This window comes from Lithobates pipiens, unplaced genomic scaffold (genome assembly GCF_037356315.1).
Source record: "Lithobates pipiens isolate NorthernLeopardFrog02 unplaced genomic scaffold, aLitPip1_a1.2 Scaffold_8, whole genome shotgun sequence".
Lineage (NCBI taxonomy): Eukaryota > Metazoa > Chordata > Amphibia > Anura > Ranidae > Lithobates > Lithobates pipiens.
This window is the reverse complement of record NW_027507903.1, coordinates 596,972,031-596,990,210: the sequence shown is the minus strand read 5'-3', so window position 1 is coordinate 596,990,210 and position 18,180 is coordinate 596,972,031. Positions and strand designations below refer to the sequence as shown.

At 43.7% G+C, this 18,180-nt stretch overlaps 1 protein-coding gene across 1 annotated transcript in view; it reads left to right on the top strand.

Annotated features, from left to right (window-relative positions):
* The first annotated feature begins 5,295 nt into the window (after positions 1-5,295).
* The window catches only part of TNFSF14 (TNF superfamily member 14), a 42,946-nt gene continuing 30,061 nt past the window's right edge, over positions 5,296-18,180 (top strand). The window contains exon 1 of the mRNA XM_077470490.1: positions 5,296-5,555. Within this exon, the coding sequence (XP_077326616.1) occupies positions 5,337-5,555 (219 nt within the window). The 5' untranslated portion in view covers positions 5,296-5,336. The remainder of the gene's footprint in view (positions 5,556-18,180) is intronic.

The following is an 18,180-nucleotide window of genomic DNA, read 5'->3' as shown; positions in this document are numbered from 1 at the left end:
AATGCACCCCTCTTAGCCCTTGTACACACAGTCGGATAATCTGTGGGAATGCGTCTTATCGGACCACGTCGTCAGATAAACCGACTGTGTGTGTGTGGTATGCATTGGATTGATTTCGTCCGAATCTCCGTCGGACCCAATTTTCCAACATGTTGGAAATATTTCCCGACCAACTGGGCCGGTCGGACATATTCCGATCATGTGTAGAATTTTGATCGGACCAAGTGCCACGCATGCTCAGATCAAATTCCTACATCAAAGCTATTGGCTACTAGCCTGAATGTAGTCCCATCGTAACGAAATAATGTCATCACGTTCTGAAAGATCGGATTTTTCGCCAACTTGGCCCGACCGTGTGTATGCAACAGTTTCGGACAAGATCCGACGGACAAAATCCGACGGGCAAAATCCGACGGATTTGGTTGTGGAAATCTCCAACCGTGTGTATGTGGGCTAAGACAATGTGAGAGGTGACCATAGGGACAGAAATTTTGTCTGACATGGAAGCTGAAGGAACAACTTTTATAGCCATTTGAAGTAAGCCATTTTCAAAAGACCATCCAAAATGACCCAAATAACTGTACAGTGAATGGGTTTTTGACACGTCATGTGCCACCACTGTCAGCACTACCACCCTGGACTATGGTCTATACTGCCTATGTAGAAATCTAGCTTTGCACTTACTTCAGATTAGCTGTAAGCTTTTAGGAACGGTAAGCACAAAAAAGAATATATATCATGCACATGAGTGCTTTTAACACATCTAAAACATGAAAATAACAAAGCATTGCTTATATTTATGAGAAATGAAACTATTTATGAAATGGTTTTCTGGCTCACTAGGGAAGCTATCTCATTGGTTGCTACTGCCCCATGTGACCCTGGCAGCCATCTTGGGTCAGGCAGATCCTTTTAAGGCCATGACTAGCAGGTTTGGCGTGCATGCTGCAAATTGGTAGAGTAGGGACAGGTTCCACGCCTGGTAGGGACAGAACTAGTGGCAGGGAAAGGCTCCTGACGAGGAGGGGAAGCATAGGGCTCACAATTTCTCTGAACATCTTCCTACTTGGACACAAGATGGCCAGGCCACATTCTGTCCCTCTCAACCGGTGCTGTCAGTTTTGCTGAATCCTGCTCTCTACACGCTGTTGGACTTGTGAGTGTTCCAGGTTGGGCTGTCTTCCCACCAGGTTATTTATGAACTGTCTTTGCATTATTTCCTTAACAAGTTATTCCATCACACTTGGACTGTGTGTGTGTTATTGCAAATATACTGTATACTGGAATTTTTATTTATGTTTATTTTATACTAGCATTGGCGGTGATCAGCGACGTATAGTGGGACAGTGATAGTGCTTGTTAGTAAACACAGGGCTCTGTACTTCGCTAGCCGATCAGCAGGCCCTGGCCATAAATAATTGGGTTGAGGGCATGTGCACCTGCCCCAAGCCATGAAATGCTGTATCACGTACATGTATATGATCCAACGCAGTGGGGCTGCCCGTCCGCAGTATATGTACTGTGGGCAGGCCTTAAAGAGGAAGTAAACCCTGATGAGTTTACTTCCTCTTTTTTTCCCTGCAAAGGTAAAGCATAATGGACTACTATGCATCACATAGTAGCCCATTATGTGTCACTTACCTGACACAGGAGCCAGCGAAGTCGCCGCTGTCCCCTGTAGTCCGCCGCATTCATCTTGCTGGTGGCGTCTCGCAGCTCCGCCGCTGTCATTCGGCGAAGCCGCGATGACGTCACTCCCGCGCATGTGCACGAGAGTCGACAAATGCGGCAGCTCCATTCTTGGAACTGCCGCGCTCAGTGCGCCTGCGCGCCGCTGTCTACGGCGCATGCGCCATAGACAGCGGTGCCCGTTTTCGGGCGAATATCTCCTAAACCATATAGGTTTAGGAGATATTGCTTGGACCTACAGGTAAGCCTTAATCTAGGCTTACCTGTAGGTCAAAGTGGTTTGTAAGGGTTTACAACCACTTTAAGCGGTTAATTTTGTGGTCTGTTAGCAAACTAACTCATAGCTTAAAGCGTTTGTTACCCCAACATTTCATTTTCCTGATATGTGCCTGCTGTACTTGTATGAGAAAGTATCCTGCTCTCTTTTTATTGCTTCCTTTATGTGACCTTCCTGGTGTTCCTGCCTGTCCCTCTGCTTTCCTTTTAAAAACTGACCACACTAAGAAGGAGAACATGGCACAGTCAGTTCTCTCGCTGTTCCGGAGAACTCAGCCTGCTCTCCTCCAATGATCGGACTGACCCCCTCCCCCCCTCCTGCTGCACAGCCATTCAATGGCAAGCTCAGTGTACTGCTGCTTCTCCTCCCCAAGCTCTTATGCAGCTGAGAACAGAGGGAATGTGATCACTTAAAAAAAAAGGCAAAATGTATTTACTTGTAGCATCAGGGTGCTACATACTGTATAATGCTTTTTAATATCTATGCACAAATGTTTTCCCTTTTATCTCTACTTTAAATTGACTGGATTGTATTACAAGGTGATTGTTTACTATCACTTTAATGTGGAAGAAAAGCCTAACTGTAACTATTCTTAAAAATGTATCCTCCCCCTACTCATACCTAACCTGTATACAAAAGATGTGTGTACTCACCTATTTTTAATCCGTTTTGGTCTGGTGACGTGATTCCATAGCTCCAGCTTCCCTGTGTCAGTGAGCAGCTACTGCAAGGGAAAGTAGAGAGCTCAGAAAAAGGCTGGGCCATGGGAGCCTATGGGTGACGTCACGGCTCCCGCAACTCACACAGCATTGCTGAGGGCTCCCTTAGTTAGAGTAGACTAGGGTGGATTGAAAGGACAGACCGTTTGGGCCTACCTGTCAGTTTTTCAGGCGGACCCGATGAAACCATCCTTTGCTTTCTATGGTGTAGCAGATGTCATGTGACCTTTGACACCCGCCAACATCTGATCCTGTCCACTAAAAACAAGCCTTGCGCTGCGTACACACGATCAGACTTTACAACGGGAAATGTTCGATGACAGGCTGTTGGCGGTAAATCCGACCGTGTGTATGCTCCATCACACAATTGTTGTCTGACTTTCCGCCAGCAAATGTTGGCTAGCAGGTTTACAAATGTCTGTTGTCGGATTTTCCGAGCGTGTGTACACAAGTCCAAAGTACAAAAACGCATGCAAGGATGAGGCAGAAGCGGTCGTTCTTGTAAACTAGCCTTCATAATAGAGAAAGAACATTCGTTACGTGGCAAATTATGAAATCTCCAATGCAGCGCACAATTCTCTTCTTCTTTAATGGGATAATAATAAAGCTGCTTTGCTGGTGATACTGATGGAGTTATTGCAAACTAATTTACAAAGGCTTTTTTTTCTAGTGATGCCAATAATAATATTATTATGCTTTTTTTTTTGTATTATTTGGGCAAGTTACCACAACACCATTATCCCGTCGTTTTTAAGATCAAAGATACAACTATGTTGGTGTCCCTTGTCAATTTTACATTGTATTTTTTAAAATGTAACTGCCTACTCCCAAACTGTCATTTGAAGTAAAACACATAGCCAAGTATTATTCTCCACAATTTTTTTTTATTGTGCATTAAAAAAAAAAATTAAATTAGACATGCTATCTGCCAATAGAACTTAACCAAGAAGTGCATTCTATGCATCCAAAAATATAGAAAATATAACAAATCAAATTATTATTCAACCAAAAAGATAATGTCAAAGCAATAACTCCAAGGCCAATAATAAATAATACGTTATCTCCTCCGATTCCGCAACATGTCTGGTTGATGAACGGCCATTCAGTAATGAACTGAAAAGCGCTAAATTAAAAATGCGAAAAGAAAATCGCGAATCAACACTCACCAAACATCTACCAACACAACATTAGCAGAAGGAGCCCAAAGGGTGGCATCACTACGTTCGTAATTGTTGGCCAACAATTGTGTGGCCTTGTGTGTGCAAGACAAGTTTGGGCCAACGCCCTTTGGACAAAATTCCACGGTTTTGTTGGCCAACAATCCGATCGGGTGTTCAGAACAAACTCTGAAGGTCTTTCCGACTGAGTTCCGACGGAGTTCCGCTGAAACGGACTTGCCTACGATCACACTAAAGTCCATTCGCTTAGAACGTGATGACGTATGACGGGACTAGAAAAGGAAGTTCAGTAGCCAATAGTTGCCCTTGCGTCGTTTTTGGTCCGTTGGAATGGACGAATGACGAACGGTTTTCCCGATAGGAATTGATTCCGTCGGAAAGATTTAAAACATGTTCTATTTTTAGGTCCGTCTGAATTTTGGAAAAAAAAAAAAAAAGTCAGATGAACCCACACACGATCAGAATATCGGATGAAATGATTCCGTCTGACCTTTTCTGCCGGAAAGTCCAGTCGTGTGTAGGCATTAGGGTTTTCTTCCACTTTAAGGAGGGCACACCTTCCTGGGATTTCATATGTAAGAGGTTAAGACTCAATTTGAGCTCTGTGTATGCCGATAAATTACTTTACTGGCCCTCCTGAATCAAACCACCTTGGTGCCTTACTAAATTCTCTAGTGGACACAAGTTAAACCCAACATTTCATATTTCTGATATGTGCCATATGCTGTACCATGTGCTTGTATGAAAACGGTATCCTGTTCTCTTTGTATTACTTCCTTTGTGTGAAATCCCTGGTGTTCCTGCCAGTCCCTCTGCTTTCCTATTAAAAACTGATTGCACTAGGCATGAGAGCACAGTGCAGTCAGTTTCCTGCTCTCCTCTAATGATTATACATGTCCTGACATGCCCCCTCTCCCACAAAGCCTTTCACTGGGAAGCTCAGTGTGCAGCTGTTTCTCCTTCCCTGGCTCTTATGTATCGGAGAACAGAGGGAATGTGATCACTTACAAAGAAGGGGGAAAAAAGGGTTTAGGTTTTTTAGATTTTTACACAAATGTTTTGCCTTTCATTTCTATTTTAAACAGAATGGGTTGTGTTACAAGATGAGGGTTTAGATATACTTTAACTTCAAATGATCTGTGGTGTTTTGTCCTGTCCTTGCTACTTCTGCTTCGTGGTATCTACATGTTACATGTGAGCAGAGTCTAAACATAGTGATGGTGATGATGTGTGACTATATTTTTCTCTAACAAGGCACTGCTTTTCCTTTGATACAGGAAACAAGTCATTTTTTAAGGCACCAATGACTATGCAATTAATTGGTTAAAGTGCATATCTCTTGTGTCTAAATGACTTTCCCTCTTTGTGGTCACATCTGAAACGCCCTACCACATAGCTTCTCCTCCCTCTGCTACGAGTCGCTTCTGTTTCCCCATTCTCACACAGGACCCTGCTACTACTGCTGCTCTGACAATGGACAGGTATGTGACTTCTCCAATGTCAGTGTTCACGGTGGAGGAGCCTGGATACGGTGCTGCCTCCTGTCCACCTCCAGAGAGAAAAAGGACAAGTTGCAACTTGCTGATACAGCTGATTTTGCTACTGTTTGCCCTGCTGGCACTGTGCGGGGTAGCGTTACAGATCTACTACCTTTCAAAGGTGCAGGCCAATCTGGATGCTGCTCAAGAAATGGTAAGTGTTCTTGCTTGTGATTTAGAAAGTGTGGGGGGGATGGTGGGCACAGACCATACCTGGGAAGCACAAAGATATAACCCCGAGACTCCAAGATTTTAGGTTCACTGTTTTATTTATTCATTGAATTTGCCACACATGACAATCTCCAGGCCATTTTTTTCCCCTTTCAACCAGCTTTCATTTGCAAAGTCAACAAAAGTCAACATTTATGATTAGTTATGATTAGTAGAAATTGTTGATCATAGGTTGCCTTTGATCCACATGGTTATTCTTTTGCAATTAAAATATGGCTGAAAGTGGAGGAATTTACCAGGAGGATTTGATAGAATTGAAAGTGGTGGAAAGTAGTTGGAAGTGTAAGCCCCTGTACACACGGTCGGAGATTTCCACAACCAAATCCGTCGGATTTTGCCCATCGGATTTTGTCCGTCGCATCTTGTCCGAAACTGTTGCATACACACGATCGGACAAAGTTGGCGAAAAAATCCGATCTTTCAGAACGTGATGACGTAATTTCGTTACGATGGGACTATATTCAGGCTAGTAGCCAATAGCTTTGATGTAGGAATTTGATCTGAGCATGCGTGGCACTTGGTCCGATCAAAATTCCCTACACATGATCGGAGTATGTCCGATTGGCCCAGTTGGTCGGGAAATATTTCCAACATGTTGGAAAATTGGGTCCGACGGATATTCCGACAGAATCAGTCCGATGCATACCACACACAGTCGGATTATCCGACGACACGGTCCGATAGGACACATTCCGACGGATTCTCCGACCGTGTGTACAAGGGCTTAGAGTTTGCCTGTTTTATGATGGACACACATACATCAGCCTACATGCAATTTCAATTATTTTCAAACAGCAAGGAATCAGGGCATTCTACCACTAACACTTTAGATAAGGCTTTCTCAAAAGTTTTACCCCAGAGGAACCCCTGAAGTCATTTTCAGGTCTCAAGAAGGAACCCCTGCTAAAACTAATTAATGGAGGGTGGGGGGCGAGTGATCTGACAGCTAAAAGGAACAACCAAGTGTCATTGGACCAAGAATTCTGCAGGCACTTTCCGATGGTAGGTCAGTTAGCCACAGCTTAAGGAACCCCTAGCAACCTCTGGAAGAACCCTGGTTGGGAATGGCTGCTTTTGGTTGGATAAACATTGTTGGTGATAAGCTATTTTTTATCCATGTGGTAATTTTTGAAATCAACATCAGGTTGAAAGTGGTAGAATTTGACCGAAGCATGGCTTCTGTGTAGGCAGCATGTTTTCTGCTACAAAATAGGGGAACTGAAGTAAATTCAGTGCAGAGGAACTGCAGGGATACATTTTTCTCTAATATAAGAATAATATTTTGTGTGGTCCACGATATTTAGTACAATTTATGAGTCTTAGGAATCTAGAATTATAGTGTACAGGTTCACTGCAGATAACTCTAAGCCCTTGTGCACACGGTCGGGCAATCCGACAACAAAATCCGTCAGATTTTGTCAGACGGATTTTGTCCGAAACTGGTGCTGCATACACGCGGTTGGACAAAGTTGTCGGAAAATCCGATCGTTCGTAACGTGATGGCATTATTTCGTTACGATGGGACTACGTTCAGGCTAGTAGCCAATAGCTTTGGTCTAGGAATTTGATCTGAGCATGCGTGGCACTTTGCCCGATCGGAATTCTCTACAAACGATCAGACGAAGTTCGATCGGATCATGTTGTTGGAAATGTTGTCGGTCGGATATTCCGACGGAAACAGTCCGATGTAGCCCACACATGGTCGGATTATCCGACAACATGGTCCGATCGGACATTTTCTGTCGGAATGTCCGACTGTTTGTACAAGGGCTTATGCTGCGTGCACACGACCGGACTTTCCGGCAGAAAAGGTCAGACGGTCTTCCCGACGGAGTTCTGAGTTATGGTGGACTTTGCTACACACGAACGGACCAAAGTTTGTTAATTTGAACGTGATGACATACGTCGGGACTAGAAAAGGAAATGTAATAGCCAGTAGCCAATGGCTGCCCTAGTGTCATATTTGGTCCGTCTGTCCAGCATACAGACGAACGGTTTTCCTGATAGAAATTGATTCCGTCCGACAGATTTGAAACATGTTCTATTTCTAGGTCCATCTGAATCTTTGAAGAAAAAAGTCTGATGATGCCCACACACGATCATAATATCCGATGGAATGATTCCGTCTGACCTTTTCTGCCGGAAAGTTTGGTTGTGTGTATGTGGCATAACTGGTCTGTATTGAGTCAGATTGCCTTAAGCACTCAATCTGGGGTGTGTAGGATGTCCCTTCACTTTGCCCCAATCTCGGGGTCCTTGAACTGTTTCCCAAATTTTCTAGTGTCCTCTTTTGATTTCTGGTAACAGTTTTCAAGACTTTGAGAAAATCAGAGTATAATTTTTAGGCAACCTTTGTGCCAAAACTTAAAAAAAAAGGTGCAATACACTTTTCTCATTTTGAATGACGAATTAAAAAGTTTTTAAGAATTAAATTTTCAGATCATAATTAGTGAAATTTGTTGGTCTGCTTATAAAAAAAATTATGACTGTGCCCAATAAATTCATCCACTTACGAGTGAATTAAAGAGACCAACAAACCTCCTTTGTAATCCGTCCTTGATAGAAGGAACCATTGCCTAATTGATTGCTTTACACTTATGCCAGCGTTAAGCTAGGGAACCTATATATATAAAGGTCGTAAGGGACCTATAAAGGTCATAAACACAATTTGTGGCCATTCACCCTTTTGAGTCACGACCAGTTTGAAAATCTACCCCTTTGGATTGCAGTTATGAAATTCATGCCCCCGTGCCCACTGTAGATAGTCATTATACTCCATATTAGAGGACTTGCCAGACATTCGCTGGACATTTATGACACCTTTGCGTGCCAATCTGGATGCCACTCAAGAAATGGTAAGTGTTCTTATGACTTGGGAAGTGTGGGGCGGTTGATGGCCACAGACCATACCTTGGAAGCACAAAGATATAACTCTGATGCCGCGTACACATGACCGGACTTTCCGGCAAAAAAGGTCCAACTGTCTCCCCGACGGAGTTCCAGACGGACTTCCACCCGAACAGACTTGCCCACACACGAACAGACCAAAGTCCATTAGTTTTGAATGTGATGAAGTACGACGGGCCTAGAAAAAGGAAGTTCAATAGTCAGCAGCCAATAGCTGCCCATGCGTCGTATTTGGTCTGTCGGACTAGCATACAGACGAACGATTTTCCCAATAGAAATTGATTCCGTCAGACAGATTTGAAACATGTTCTATTTCTAGGTCCATCTGAATTTTTGAAGAAAAAAGTCAGATGAAGCCCACATACGATCGTAATATCTGACGGAATGATTCCGTCTTGCCTTTTCTGCAGGAAAGTCCAGTCATGTGTACGTGGCATGAGACTAAGATTTTAGGCTCACTGTTTTATTGATTCATTGAATTTTCTAATGGCTACACATGACAATCTCCAGGCAATTTTAACCACTTTCAACTAGCTTTCATTTGCAAAGTCAACTAAATCAAGACAACCTATCATCAACACTTTGTGGCCATATTAGGTCAATGATGTCAAGAGCGTTCCTGCACCCTTGTGTACATGGGATCCCTGACCCACAGCTCATTGGCCCAGTACTGAGAGCTGCCTTCTGGGTTTGGACAAAACCTGGAGCTGAACCCAAGCTCAGCCCTAGTTTCTAGTAGTTTGTTTCTCAAAGCCACTCTCTCCTGCCCCCCTGCAAAGTGTGAGCATCATGTCTCACCAAAAATTCCCTCCCTTTTTCCCCTAAAAAAAAAAATCCACCACTGATCTGCACACTCACTTCCCCCTCCAAGCATAATTTCCCTCTGCAAGCCAATATTCTGTAAAAGACTCAAAAATCCCCCCCTCCCAACTCTAATTACCCCCCTCCAAGCACAAATTACTCCCGTATAAAACACCCCTCCTAGCATAAACCCTCTCCCCTGAAATTCGCTCTCCTAGCACAAATTCTATCTCCTACCCAAATCCCCCCTCCTAGCACAAAAATTCCCGTCACTGCCTGTCAAATGCCTCATTTAAATCCCCCCTCCTACCATGAATCCTGCCCCCATTCCCCCATTGTGTCCCCAGTACAATCCCCCCTCCTTCCCTTTAACTTACAGACCACCTGCCCCTTCTGCCTGACCTTTGTCCTGGCTTTTCTCTCTCCCGCCAAGCTGCTCAATTTTGTCTTTACTTCACTGAACCACTATTAACTGGTAGTTGGGCGCAATTGGGAACTCCAGTGGAAAATCCACTTAAAGTAGTGAACGATATAAAAAGCCAACGTGTGATACCACTTATCATCAACCACACAAAATTTTAGCTTCAAACGAGGTTAACCTTTAAAGGGGTTTTCCAGGCAACTTTACCAACCCTTATCAGAGTATCAGCAGAGGGGCTTTCCACATCTACTGTTGAGGAGAAACCCCCTTACCAATCTGACATGTCTACCAGCAATGTTTGCATCTCTCTATAGATCCCTGATGCAGAGCTGACATCGGGGTCTGCATTGGTTTGTGGACTCCTGGTATATCTGGGAATGTCTATGAGAAGACATGTAGGGTAGATATGGTAGAATGCTAAATTTAGTTTAGTGGCAGGTTAATGTTAAAGAACATGGTCAATGCTACAAAATAGTGGATGGGGTTGATGGTTTAATGGGTTATCAGTTTACCATTACTTAGTATAGCAAAATGTAAACAGAAGAACCTTCTAAAGAACATGTTGAAAATGTAACTGTCTGGTAGGCTGCGAGTGCTGCTTTGTAACAATTCCGGGTGTTCCAAATAGCTCTGTCCAATCACTAATGGGATCAATGAATGACCTGTAGACAACACTGAATGTTTAGAATTGATCAGTGCCATGAAATATAACAATGACCCTGTTATAAATTATTGAGAGCTGAACTTCTTATTGAGGAACATAAAATGTTAAAGTTCTCTTAAAGGTGAATGAATCTTTGATTATTGGATAAGGGTTTATATTGATCTGTCCTACTGGTGTGGTATGTTTTGTTGCAGCATTTAGAAGATTGGCACCTATTCCTATGTGTAAAGAAAACCCAAAACACTTATTCCCCCTTTACTCAACCCTAACACTAATGCCACGTACAGACGATCGGACATTCCGACAACAAAACCGTGGATTTATTTCCCTTCAAATGTTGGCTAAAACTTGTCTTGCATACACAGGGTCACACAAATGTTGTGGGAAATTCGGAACGTCAAGAACGCGGTGACGTACAACGCATACGACGGGACTATAAAAAGGAAGTTCAATAGTCAGTGCGGCTCTTCTGCTTGATTCCGAGCATGCGTGGAATTTTGTGCTTCGGAATTGTGTACACACAATCGGAATTTCAGACAACAGATTTTGTTGTCGGAAAATTTGAGATCCAGCTCTCAAATTTTTGTCGAAAATTCCAATGGAAAATGTCCAATGGAGCCTACACATGGCCGGAATTTCCGACAACAATCTCACATCGAACATTTGTTATCAGAAATTCAGATCGTCTGTACGCGGCATTAATCTAATGCTTAACCCTATCCATAAAACCTAACCGACCTAGCAGTTAACTTGATGATTCTGGGTCCACTTTAAAATATAACCTACAGCAAAACTCCATTCAACTAGACTGGTTTGGGCACAACCCCTCACCATAATAATAAATGAAAATGGAGTTCCACTTTAAAACCCTAAAGCCTAACCTCAACAGTGATTCGTATACCATTATCCATTATACTAATTTACAGTAAAACTTAAGCTTATTCATATCACTGAATTGATCCTCACAACAGCACCTAAAGCATCAGGCCCAAGAGTTGTCAGACTATTCTTAAAATGTAAAAGCCCCAGGAGGCCAGAACTTCAACTACTGCTCCATATTCTAATGCCATGTACACAGAACCGGACTTTTCAACGGACTGAATTCCGTCAGATTTTTCGATGGACTTTCGACAGACTTCCGTTGAATCGGACTTGTCTACACACAAGCACACCAAAGTCCAATGGATTTGACCATGATGACGCTAGTCCGTAGGACTAGCTTACAGATAAACTGATTTTTCGACCGGACACGAGTCCGTCGGAAAGAGTTTAAACATGTTCTAAATCTAAAGTTAGTCTGATTTTTCGACAGCAAAGGTCCGATGAAGTTCACACATGGTCGAATTCTCCAACAGATTTGTTCCGTTGGACCTTTGCTGTCAAAGTCAAAACCGAGGCTCTTTCCACAGATTGGCGTTGCGCTGTGTCCAAGCAACACGGTGCGGTCACGATCGCCACACTGCACGCCCCCACGCTAAAAAATCGCAATAAGCGTACATTGATTGGTTTGCGCAAAAGTTATAGTGTCTACAAAATAGGGGATAGATTTATAGCATTTTTATTTATTTTTTTTTAACTAGTAATGGTGGCGATCTGAGATTTGTATCAGGAGTGCGATATTATAGCGGACACATCGGACACTTTTGACACATTTTTGAATAGAAGAGATGACAGATCGTGGTTCCTAGCTATTAGGAACTCACGATCCATCTCTCCTCACAGAACAGGGATTTGTGTGTTTACACACACACACACACACACACACACACACAGCTACGACAGCTTGCGGGATCGTGCCGACCTGCCGCCGTATAATGACGGCGGCTGGTCCGCGAGCCGTTAAGCAGCATTGTGGCTCAAGGGAACCATGATTTAGGAGTAGCGCACCTCTATATTTACAGATACGCCAATATTTTGAAGATTTGGAACCCATTGATGACTTACAACGACCATCTAAATCTCAACCGTTCTTTACTCCCTGTATCAGTGGCCCCCAAACTGTGGCCCGTGGGCCAGATGCGGCTCTTTGTTTGGCTTTATCCAGCCCCAGGGGCATTAGTTGTACTGACACCAAAGATGAGGCACTATTCCTACCCACTTACACCAATAATGACGCACCTTTTATTCCCACTGAAACCAATAATGGGGCACTATTCCTCTCAATGGCACCAATGATGGGACACTATACCTCCCACTGACACCAATGATGGGGCACTATTCCTCTCAATAATATCAATGATGGGGCACTATTCCTCCCACTGACACCAATGAAGGGGTACTGTTCCTCCCACTGACACCGATGATGGGGCACCATTCCTCTCACTGACACAAACAATGGAGCACTATTCCTCCAACTGACACCAATCATAGGGCTCTATTCTTTCTCCTACTGACCACAGGGACCCTCTGAACACCAAGCCTGAGGCATTATTTAATCCCACTGACACCAGAACATTTACAGCTCCCGCTGGCCCCAATCTGGTCCCCCCTAAATTCTAAAGGACAGTAATCTGGTCCTTTACTAAAAAAGTTTGCAGACCCCTGCTCTATATGATCATATAGATAGCTAGCCCATTCTGGTGCTGTGTGGCAGGTTGGACAGCGCAGGATCTTCCCCAGACCCCCTTCCTCCTTATAGACCCCTTTCACACTGAGGCAGTTTTCAGGCGTTTTAGCACTAAAAATAGCGCCTGTAAAGCAAGTGAAAAATGCCTCTCTTGTCTCCCGAGTGTAAAAGCCCCAGTGCTTTCACACTGGGGTGGTACGCTTGCAGGACGGGAATAAAAAGCAGCATCTTCGGGGCGGTGTGGGAGCGCTGTATACACCGCCCCTGCCCATTGGAAAGAATGGACATCGATTCCAAAGCACTTCGGAAGCGCCGCATGATGGGCGCTTTTTTAACCCCTTTAACGCCCGCAATGCAGCGCCAAAGCTCCAATATAACAGCAATAAAGTGTGCTAAAAACGAACGGCACTTTACCGCTAAAGCCGGCACCTCCTCAGGGTGAAAGTAGCTTTAGGCACTCTCCTTCCGCTCCTCTCTTCCCCTCATCCGTTGAGGCCTCTAATGCCGCGTACACACGAGCGGACTTTTCAACATCCAAAGTCCGAAGGACTGAGTCCGTCAGACTATCCGATCGTGTGTGGGCTGCAACGGACTTTTGACTCGCCAGAGTCCGAAGGACTTTAGAATATGGAACATGCTTCAAATTTTTCCAAAGGAACTCCGCCGGACCCGGTCCCTTCGAAAAATCCGCTCCTGTGTATGCTACTCCGACAGACTAAAACCGACGCTAGGGCAGCTATTGGCTACTGGCTATGAACTTCCTTATTCGAGTCCAGTCGTACGTCATCACGTTCGAATCCGTCGGAGTTTAGTGTGATCGTGTGTGGCCAAGTCCGCTCAGCCGAAAAGTCTGTCAGAACTCCGTCGGAATTCCAGCAGAACTCCGACGGAACTCCTTCGGAAGTCTGTCGGACATAAGTCCTCTCGTGTGTACGGGGCTTAAGCAGCCATTTTCCTTTCCTCACTTCCTCTCTTCTAACACTGTGCTCTTCTTCAGGCTCAGAGCATTCCTCCTTTTTATTTTTCATCCTCGCAGAGGCAAATGTCTTTACTGGTAGACTGCATTACCACTGGACTGCCTTCTAATGCCGCGTACACACGACCAGACTTTCCGGCCGACTAGGTGCGACGGTCTTCCCGACGGACTTTCGGCGGAGTTCTGATGGACTTTGCCAATGAACGGACTTGGCCACACACGAATGGACTAAGTCCATTCATTTTGAACATGATGGCGTAAGACAGGACTAAAAAAGGAAGTTCAATAGCCAGTAGCCAATAGCTTCCCTTGCGTCATATTTGATCCATCGGACCAGCATACAGACGAACGGTTTTCCCGATAGGAATTGAGTCCGTCGGACAGATTTTTAACATATTCTATTTCTAGATCCATCTGATTTTTTTAATGAAAAACGATCAGATTAGCCCACATACAATCGGATTTGTCCGATGGACTGATTCAGTAGGACCTAGTCTGCTGGAAAGTTTGGACGTGTGTATGCGGCATAAGTCAAACCATTGGTCTATAAGTTACGCTTATCTGTACCTTTTATAGTTCGATAAGTGATTCTTAAGGACTGCCTCCCAACATTTGGTGGAATTGGTGTTATGTTCTTGCCTTTGTTACTTCTTTTAAGCCCCGTACACACGAGCGGACTTTTCAACATCCAAAGTCTGACGGAATGATTCCGGCAGACTATTCGATCGTGTGTGGGCTGCAACGGACTTTTGATTCGCAAAAGTCTGACAGACTTTAGAAATGGAACATGCTTCAAATTTTTCCGCCAGAACTCTGCCGGATCCAGTTCCTACCGAAAAATTCACTCGTGTGTATGCTATTCCGACGGACTAAAACTGACGCTAGGGCAGCTATTGGCTACTGGCTATGAACTTCCTTATTCGAGTCCAGTCGTATGTCATCACGTTCGAATCCGTCGGAGTTTGGTGTGATTGTGTGTGGCCAAGTCCGCTCATTCGGAAAGTCCGTCAGAACTCTGTCAGAACTCCGGCAGAACTCCTTCGAAAGTCTGTCGGACATAAGTCTGGTCGTGTGTACGCGGCATTACAGTGTATCATTGTGCAGACAAATATTTCACAACTTTAAAACAAAACCTAAAAACCCAATAAAAACTTTGTGAAATAACTAGGTACTTACCAGTCCATGGAGTCCAGTGCCATCTTCCCATAGCCAACTCCTCTCACCGCATAGGACCCTAACACCACCATCTTGGATTTGGGAGCCAGCTATGATTCCCTGAGGGGTCACAGCGGGCTCCCCTACTGCACATGTGCGAGATCACACAGCACTGGTCCTACAGCCTCCTTGTGTGTGTGACTTGTCCATGGAGGTTGTGGGCAGGCCAAGATTACGTAATTCTCACCTCAGCGAAAATTGTGGAAATGGGTAAAAAAAAATAATACTAATTTAAATAGCGTAGGGAGGGAGCAGAAGGATGAGTGGAAGCTCTTCCGATTATGGAGACTCAGTATTAATAATAATAAGTGGATTTATCTTGGTTTGCTTTTGGGCAACAGAGACAAGTCTTCTTTTAGACATGAAGGACATTATTTACTTCTTTGTTATCATAATCACAGAACATCTAACTCTGACTTCCTGTTCCTGTTAGTTTTTGTAACTGGTGAAGAATACTAAGAAATGACCTTGTGTTTCTTTGTAGTGGTTAGAAAGAGATATGGCGAATTGTCTGAGAACTGTGACATTTGCTTCATAACAAGAATTGGTGCTACAAAAGTCGAAGGCAGGGGTAGACAACCAGATTCATTTAACCGCTTCAGCCCCGGAAGATTTTACCCCCTTCCTGACCAGAGCACTTTTTGCTATTTGTCACTGCGTCGCTTAAACTGACAATTGCACAGCTGTGCGACGTTGCACCCAAACAAAATTGACGTCCTTTTTTTCTACCACAAATAGAGCTTTCTTATTGTTGTATTTGATCTTTTGGGTTTTTTATTTTTTGCGCTATAAACAAAAAATAGCGATAATTTTGAAAAAAAAAAACATTATTTTATACATTTTGCTTTAATAAATATCCTCCAAAATATATAAAAAGCTATTTTTTTCCTCAGTTTAGTCCGATATGTATTATTCTACATATTTTTGGTAAAAAAATCGCAATAAGCGCATATTGATTGGTTTGTGCAAAAGTTATACGTCTACAAAATAGGGCATAAATTTATGTAATTTTTATTATTATTATTTTTTTATTAGTAATGGTGGTGATCTGCGATTTTTTTTATTGTGACTGCGACATGGCAGACACATCTGACACTTTTGACACTATTTTGGGACCATTGGCATTTATACAGTGATCAGTGCTATAAAAATTATTGCTGTGTAAATGACAATGGCAGGGAAGGGGTTAAACACTAGGGGGCTATCAAGGAGTTAAGCGTGTCCTAGGGAGTGATTCTACAGTGGTGTGAAAAAGTGTTTGCCCCCTTCCTCATTTCCTGTTCCTTTGCATGTTTGTCACACTTAAGTGTTTCGGAACATCAAACCAATTTAAACAATAGTCAAGGACAACACAAGTAAACACAAAATGCAATTTGTAAATGAAGGTGTTTATTATTAAAGGTGAAAAAAAATCCAAACCATCATGGCCCTGTGTGAAAAAGTGATTGCCCCCTAAACCTAATAACTGGTTGGGCCACCCTTAGCAGCAACAACTGCAACCAAGCGTTTGCGATAACGTGCAATGAGGCTTTTACAGCGTCCTGGAGGAATTTTGGCCCACTCATCTTTGCAGAATTGTCCTAATTCAGTTACATTAGAGGGTTTTCGAGCATGAACGGCCTTTTTAAGGTCATACCACAACATCTCAATAAGATTCAGGTCAGGACTTCGGCTAGGCCACTCCAAAGTCTTCATTTTGTTTTTCTTCAGCCATTCGGTGGTGGACTTGCTGGTGTGTTTAGGATCATTGTCCTGCTGCAGAACCCAAGTTCGTTTCAGCTTGAGTACACGAACAGATGGTCGGACATTCTCCTTCAGGATCTCTTGGTAGACAGCAGAATTCATAGTTCCTTTTATCACGGCAAGTCTTCCAGGTCCTGAAGCAGCAAAACAGCCCCAGACCATCACACTACCACCACCATATTTTACTGTTGGTATAATGTTCTTTTTCTGAAATGCACAGTGTTCCTTCTACGCCAGATATACTTGGACACACACCTTCCAAAGAGTTCCACTTTTGTCTCATCGGTCCACAGAATGTTGTCCCAAAAGTCTTGGGGATCATCAAGATGTGTTGTGGAGAAATTGAGACGAGCTTTGATGTTCTTTTTGCTCAGCAGTGGTTTTCTCCTTGGAACTCTGCCATGCAGGCCATTTTTGCCCAGTCTTTTCCTGATGGTGGAGGCATGAACGCTGACCTTAACTGAGGCAAGTGAGGCCTGCAGTTCCTTGGACGTTGTTGTGGGGTCTTTTGTGACCTCTTGGATGAGTCGTCGCTGCGCTCTTGGGGTAATTTTGGGCGGCCGGCCACTCCTGGGAAGGTTCACCACTGTTCCATGTCTTCGCCATTTGTGGATAATGGCTCTCACTGTGGTTCGCTGGATTCCCAAAGCTTTGGAAATGGCTTTATAACCCTTTCCAGACTGATAGATCTCAATTACTTTCTTTCTCAATTGTTCCTGAATTTCTTTGGGTCTCGGCATGATGTGTAGCTTTTAAGGATCTTCTGGTGGACCTTACTGTGTCAAGCAGCTCCTATTTAAGTGATGCCTTGATTGTGAACAGGTGTGGCAATAATCAGGCCTGGGTGTGGCTAGAGAAATTGAACTCAGGTGTGGACAACCACAGTTATAGTATGTTTTAACAAGGGGGGCAATCACTTTTTCACACAGGGCCATGATGGTTTGGATTTTTTTTCACCTTTAATAATAAACACCTTCATTTACAAATTGCATTTTGTGTTTACTTGTGTTGTCCTTGACTATTGTTTAAATTGGTTTGATGTTCCGAAACACTTAAGTGTGACAAACATGCAAAGGAACAGGAAATGAGGAAGGGGGCAAACACTTTTTCACACCACTGTAATTGTGGGGGAGGATGGGCTACAACTCACATGACAGTGATCACTGCTCCAGATTTCAGGGAGCGGTGATCTCTGTCATGTCACAAGGCAGAATGGGGAAATGCCTTGTTTACATAGACACTTCCCCGTTCTGCG